This window comes from Gymnoscopelus microlampas (genome assembly GCF_963454915.1).
Source record: "Gymnoscopelus microlampas genome assembly, chromosome: 15".
NCBI lineage: Eukaryota > Metazoa > Chordata > Actinopteri > Myctophiformes > Myctophidae > Gymnoscopelus > Gymnoscopelus microlampas.
The window spans coordinates 3553491-3560331 of NC_139952.1; the positions used below are offsets into that span (position 1 = coordinate 3553491).

The following is a 6841-nucleotide window of genomic DNA, read 5'->3' on the forward strand; positions in this document are numbered from 1 at the left end:
AAGTCTGGCGGGTTTACGTGGTTAAAAGTTACAAATCTGGACCGTCCTTTACAAAGTGCTAAAAGTGTGTTTTTTTTACATCATGTTGGAAAACCAGTCCGGCCATCAATACCAGTTTGAGTGGTGGGTTCTGGTTACCCATGTCTTTTGTTTGCTCACACAGACAGCCTATTCTTTTAACTTATAGACGGTTCTTCCCTTGTAAACCAACACCGGAGTCACTCGAGCGTTTTGGACTGTGACAGGCTGCACCCCACCCCACGCACACACACACACACACACACACACACACACACACACACACACACACACACACACACACACACACACACACACACACACACACACACACACACACACACACACACACACACACACACACACACGCACCCACGCACACACACTTTATAATCTATTATTGACGTAATTAACGTTTATGATAATTATAAATACACATGAATGTGTGACCTGTGAACTTACAAAAAAAAACACTGGTATAAGCTTGTTTTAAACGTACCTTGTTGCCATGGCTAGCTGCAGGGGGTAGTGACTTGTTGTAGTGCAGAGCTGTTTGTTCTCAATGTGAACTCTGACTGAAGAGCTGTCTGCTTTTATACTGACCCCTCCCACTCTGCTTGTCTGCCTGTCTGTCTGTCAAGCTGGCTGACTGACTGTGCTGACTGACTGTGCTGTCTTCTGTCTGTCTGTCTGTCTGTCTGTCTGTCTGTCTGTCTGTCTGTCTGTCTGTCTGTCTGTCTGTCCGTCTGTCTGGCACTGACTGACTGACTGACTGACTGACTGACTGACTGACTGACTGACTGACTGACTGACTGGCTGGCTGGCTGGTTTACTGTCTGTCTGGGCCTGGCTGGCTGACTGACTGGTTGTCTGTCTGTCTGTCTGTCTGTCTGTCTGTCTGTCTGTCTGTCTGTCTGTCTGTCTGTCTGTCTGTCTGTCTGTCTGTTTGTCTGTCTGTCTGTCTGTCTGTCTGTCTGTCTGTCTGTCTGTCTGTCTGTCTGTCTGTCTGTCTGTCTGTCTGACTGACTGACTGACTGACTGACTGACTGACTGACTGACTGACTGACTGACTGACTGACTGTTTAGTTCAATTTATACTTGACATGTGTTTGTTTAACCTGACATAAGGAGCATGCTTGTGGTCTGATATGTCTTCCTGTTATACTCAACATTTGTTTTTGTTTTCAAATGAAACATCCCGTTCTTTTCAGTCTGGTATGCAAATCAACTTGCGGAGACTTAAAAGGTTCATGAGACACTAAACATAACTACACAGTATATTTGATATGATTAACCACTTCAGCCCTATTTCATACCTAGGCTATTTGAAAATAGCAGATCTACAAGCTTGTAGATCGGCTATTTTCAAATATTTAGTACTTTTACTTTTGGTACTTTAAGTACATTTTGATGCCAATACGTTTGTACTTTTACTCAAGTAAATTTAATTCTGGACTTTTACTTGTAACAGAGTATTTTTATATTGCAGTATTGGTACTTTTACTTAAGTAAATAATTTGAGTACTTTTTCCACCACTGAATATATGTACTATATACTGTATGTACATCATATAAGTGTATAGCAGAGGTCTTCAACAGGGGGTCCCCTAGGGGTCCTCAGAGTTACTACAGGGGGGCCGCCAAATCTTTGTGTGCCAAAGGTCAAGTATTGAGGGTTTAAGTGGTTAAATATCTACTGTGAATTTACACAACACTTTGGTCAATGAAGCTGTAAATGACGTCTTGAAAAAGTTTTATCTGCAACACAATGTTATACAATATGTAGTGGGGGTTACCTGTTTCATCTTTCTCTCAGCTAAGGGGTCCTTGGCCTGTTTGTGCCTGGTATCACAGCATTGCGAGCTTGTAGATCTGCTATTTTGACTAGTTTGGGTCCCGGGCAAGCGTCTTTTCTATTTTGAGTTTTGAGCAACAAAAAAAAAACTGGCCTTCACTTCCTGACCTTAAAACAAATGTTCATTCCTTGGCTTCTAACCCAGTTTTGAGGACTGAGGATCCCTTTAAACTACAATTAAACATACAGTAGGTACTACTGTATGTTTAATTGTAGTTTAAAGGGATAGTTCACCCAAAAAAAAAAACGTATTGTCCTATCGATTAGTCACCCCATGGAGACTTGAATTCATGGATTTTTTTTTGTTTTTGTCAAAAAAATAAGCCATTAATTTGATGACTAGCGGACTGGTAGGCAGCGGTTCCGGTAGGAGACACAAAGGAGACTCTTTACGTCTCCTACCGGAACCGATGCCGATCATCAAATTAAAAAATAACATGAATTCAAGTCTCCATGTGGTGACTAATCGATTGAAAAAAGTCATTTTGGGCGTTATTTGTATACATTTTTAACTGACCCTTTACAGCCCTTTGATCAACTCTGTTCTTTAAGGTGGCTCTCTCTTCATTAGTATCATTGGTAACACCTGTGAATCAAGTGAATGTCTTCATAATATTTTTGGTTCCATTTTTACACTCTCAGAGTTAAGGGGGTCAGGTCAGTTTGTCTATCTGTCTGTCTGTCTGTCTGTCTGTCTGTCTGTCTGTCTGTCTGTCTGTCTGTCTGTCTGTCTGTCTGTCTGTCTGTCTGTCTGTCTGTCTTACTCTCTACTACTGTCAGTAATCTGACAGGCTGATCAGGAGGCATGAAGACAATCGAGAAAAACAAGAACTTTCCAGTAACTGAGGAGACGAGATTAAGAGGGAGAGAGAGAGAGAGAGAGAGAGAGAGAGAGAGAGGAGGAAGGACATTCTGCCTTCTATACAGTAATGAGCTCATCAGACTGGTTATGATGGAATGCTGCATGATTCTACTCTCATTGTTGTGTTCCCGTGAAAGACACACGCACACGCACACACACACACACACACACACACACACACACACACACACACACACACACACACACACACACACACACACACACACACACACACACACACACACACACACACACACACACACGCCAGCATCCATCTGGACTGCATTGTGTTTCTGAGAGATCCACACTACAGTCTGTAGTTATAATTTGTGTATGATTATGTAAGATTATAATTCTTGTGTGTGTGTGTGTGTGTGTGTGTGTGTGTGTGTGTGTGTGTGTGTGTGTGTGTGTGTGTGTGTGTGTGTGTGTGTGTGTGTGTGTGTGTGTGTGTGTGTGTGTGTGTGTGTGTGTGCGCGTGCACGCATGTGTTAGTGCGTGCATGCTAGCAGGCCAAGGAACTCCGAATATTTTCAAATCAGCCTAATGGAGGCGCTATAACAGCCGACTGTACGTTTTGACCTACAGTATGACTCTCAAAACGCATAAATGTGTGTTTTAATAGTTTCATATAGGTACGATATCTTCACTTCAAGAGAATGTCATATCTAATCATCTGATCATATTCTCTTCCCTGGAATCTCTTCATCACGGAAACCAGAATGAGATACCTATCTACACACACACGCACGCACGCACGCACGCACGCACGCACGCACGCACGCACGCACGCACGCACGCACGCACGCACGCACGCACGCACGCACACACACACACACACACACACACACACACACACACACACACACACTGCGTGTTAAACCAAATGTTTTACTTAAGTGCAAAAGTGCAAAAGTATTGGTATCAAAATGTACTTAAAGTACCAAAAGTAAAAGTACTCGTCATGCAGAAGGTCCCATTTCACAAGTTTTCAAATGTGTAAAAGGTATAAAAATCCTTTGAAAATTGAAGATCTACAAGCTCACAATGCGTCGCGAGCTTGTAGATCTGCTGTTTTAAAATTGCCAAAGTTTAAATAGGGCTGAAGTGTTTTTGTAATAGTAATCACAATCTACAAAGTAACTAGTAACTAAAGTTTTAAAATCATTGTAGTGGAGCAAAAGTACAATATTTGCCTCTGAGATGTAGTGGAGTAGAAGTATTGCAATTCGGAAATACTCCAGTAAAGTAAAAGTACCTCAAAATTGTGCTTAAGTACAGTACTTGAGTACATGTACTTAGTTACTTTCCACCACTGTAAACCACCACTCAGATATGCACTACAGTACATATATACTGTACAATAGAATATACAGAATTGATTGATTGATTGAATACTTTATTTGTCAGAAATGTAAACAGCATGTGGTTCAGTAAGATATTAAGTTTATAGGATAACACAACAAAGTCCTGGGGACTTGTTTCCATTGTGGTGCATGTATTCAATTCATCAACATAGCAAATAACACAACTATAAAACACTATATGTAGGGGAAAATGTTGGCAGAGAATGTCACCAACTTTCTATGGGAAAATTGAGTTTAGCTCCCCCTGTGGTGTCCTGATAGATAGATTTTCAGGCCTGTTGATAATAATATACTACTACTACTAATAATAATAATAGTAATAATAATAATAATAATAATAATAATAATAATACAACTATAACAATTCATACATAAGAATAACGTAAAAGTACCTCAAAATTGTACCTAAGTACAGTACTTGAGTACATGTACTTATTACTTTACACCAGAGGTTTTCAACTGTTGGTCCGTGGACCACTGGTGGTCCGTGAAGGTATTTCATTTGGTCCCTGGTCATCCATTCAGTAATGTATAAAGTGAAGAGTTTGTTTCCGTTCATCATTTTATCATTATATGTAAGGGTCCATTTGGTTCCATTTGTACACTCTCAGAGTTATGGGGGTCGTGGAAACCACTGTGCTACACTAAATGGAACAGAGCCTTCATGGTAACACCTGTGAAGGAAGTGATAATATGGCTGCTGTGCATAGAGCCTATTATGAACAGGGTAAGTTTGGAGACAGACAATGACATGAGACTTTGTCCCTGACCACCACTAAAGCCAAGAAAAGACAGACATGGACCTCCTGTAATCATGCCATGGACCATTAGTGGTCCATGGACCGCTACTTGAGAAGCAGTGCACTAAATGACCCGGTGACCTAGGATGACGAGTCAATGAAGTCAGTTACTGGGAAGTCTGAGGTCAAGAAATCCCACAGGAAAAGGGAGTTAGAATCTCAAGAAGGGAAAGTGTCATCATTATTATGAAATGTGACAATGTAATGACATGTGTTTGCTTACTCATAAATGTTACAGATCAGTATAGTAGTTAAAAATGTTCGAGTTTAATATGGAAGGTTGGATGAAGTAAGAGGAAGTTGAAAACTCCTGCTTTACACCACTGCCAAAAGGTCAATCTGTGACAAACCCATACTCAAAAAAAAAAGGAAAAAACACTACCTTAAGGTGAACATTACCTAAAGGTGAACTCCCCCTTAGCCGGGAGATATTATAGGCTCTGAGACACTACTGCTACACCATGGGATGCCACACAATGCCCGGCAGTGGTGTAAAGTAACTAAGTACATTTACTCAAGTACTGTACTTTTACTTTACTAGAGTATTTCCAATTCTCTATACTTTTACTTCTACTTCACTACATCTCAGAGGCAAATATTGTACTTTTACTCCACTACATTTATTTGAAAACATTAGTTACTAGTTACTTTGCAGATATAAATGATTACATTATAAAACATATATTAACCACTTTAGCCCTATTTTATACCTAGGCTATTTGAAAATAGCAGATCTACAAGCTCACAACGCGTTGTGAGCTTGTAGATCGGCTATTTTCAAACATTTTAGTACTTTTTACTTTTGGTACTTTAAGTGCATTTTGATACCAATACTTTTGTACTTTTACTCAAGTAGCATTTTGAATTCCAGACTTTTACTTGTAACAGAGTACTCTTGCAGTATTGATACTTAAGTAAAACATTTGAGTACTTTTTCCATCACTGATGCGTTGCAATGAAATGCAATGCCATTATGCCATGCAATGCCTCACAATTTCGGGCAATGCCGGACATAATTATTTGTCGAAGAGTGTACTGGAGAGAACTGGAGGGAGTGACATGTGGAGTGGGAGGTCGGTCGGACCGGTTGTCCAAAGATATCGTGAATCTCCGTATCTGTTGGTCTATCTGTCTGTGTCCCTTTTATGACCCTATTATACAATCTGTCTGTGTTCAATGGGAACAACAACAACAGTAATAATAATAACAAAAAGAAGAAGAGTAATAATAATAATAATTATTATTGTTATTATTAATATAGTTATTATAATATACTTATAATAATAATTATAATTATAATTGTTATTTAGTTTCAAGTCATGGTGTCGGTACAGTGTCCTGAAATAGCCAGAGAACCAGAATTCAGTGTCTGAGGTCACTTCAGGATAGAGAGAGAGAGAGAGAGAGAGAGAGAGAGAGAGAGAGAGAGAGAGAGAGAGAGAGAGAGAGAGAGAGAGAGAGAGAGAGAGAGAGAGAGAGAGAGAGAGAGAGAGAGAGAGAGAGAGACACACACACACACACACAAACAGAGTGGTAAATCTTTCTCACACTTAAAGTTGTCTGCTTGGTTACACTGCTGTAACCTAGCAGACCTGCTAGCTAAGAAGATGCTAACAAGCAGACAGTGTCCCTTTCAGCAACACACACACACACACACACACACACACACACCGCAAATGTTGTGCTCCTTGTTCTGAACTGTACTGATGTTTAAAAAACACACACAAACACACAGCAGTACTGGTCTCTGTAGCAACACCGTTTAGACATACAAGTATTTCTGCTGTCGACTCTCTCTCTCTCTCTCTCTCTCTCTCTCTCTCTCTCTATCACACCCCCCCCCACACACACACACACTTTAACAATTTATTTGTGTCCACATAAAGGAGAGCATACAAGGACGCAATTATTATAGGCGGAGTAAGGTTATGTTCACACA

The 6841-nt window shown here is 40.3% G+C and overlaps 1 protein-coding gene across 3 annotated transcripts in view; it reads right to left on the bottom strand.

Annotated features, from left to right (window-relative positions):
- Positions 1-596, bottom strand: part of LOC311062288 (uncharacterized protein) — a 28022-nt gene extending 27426 nt beyond the window's left edge. For all 3 annotated transcript variants that reach the window (XM_084081203.1, XM_084081202.1, XM_084081201.1), the window contains exon 1: positions 518-596. In XM_084081203.1, coding sequence (XP_083937329.1) covers positions 518-528 — 11 coding nt within the window. In that variant the 5' untranslated portion in view covers positions 529-596. The remainder of the gene's footprint in view (positions 1-517) is intronic.
- Between the last annotated feature and the right edge of the window lie 6245 nt (positions 597-6841).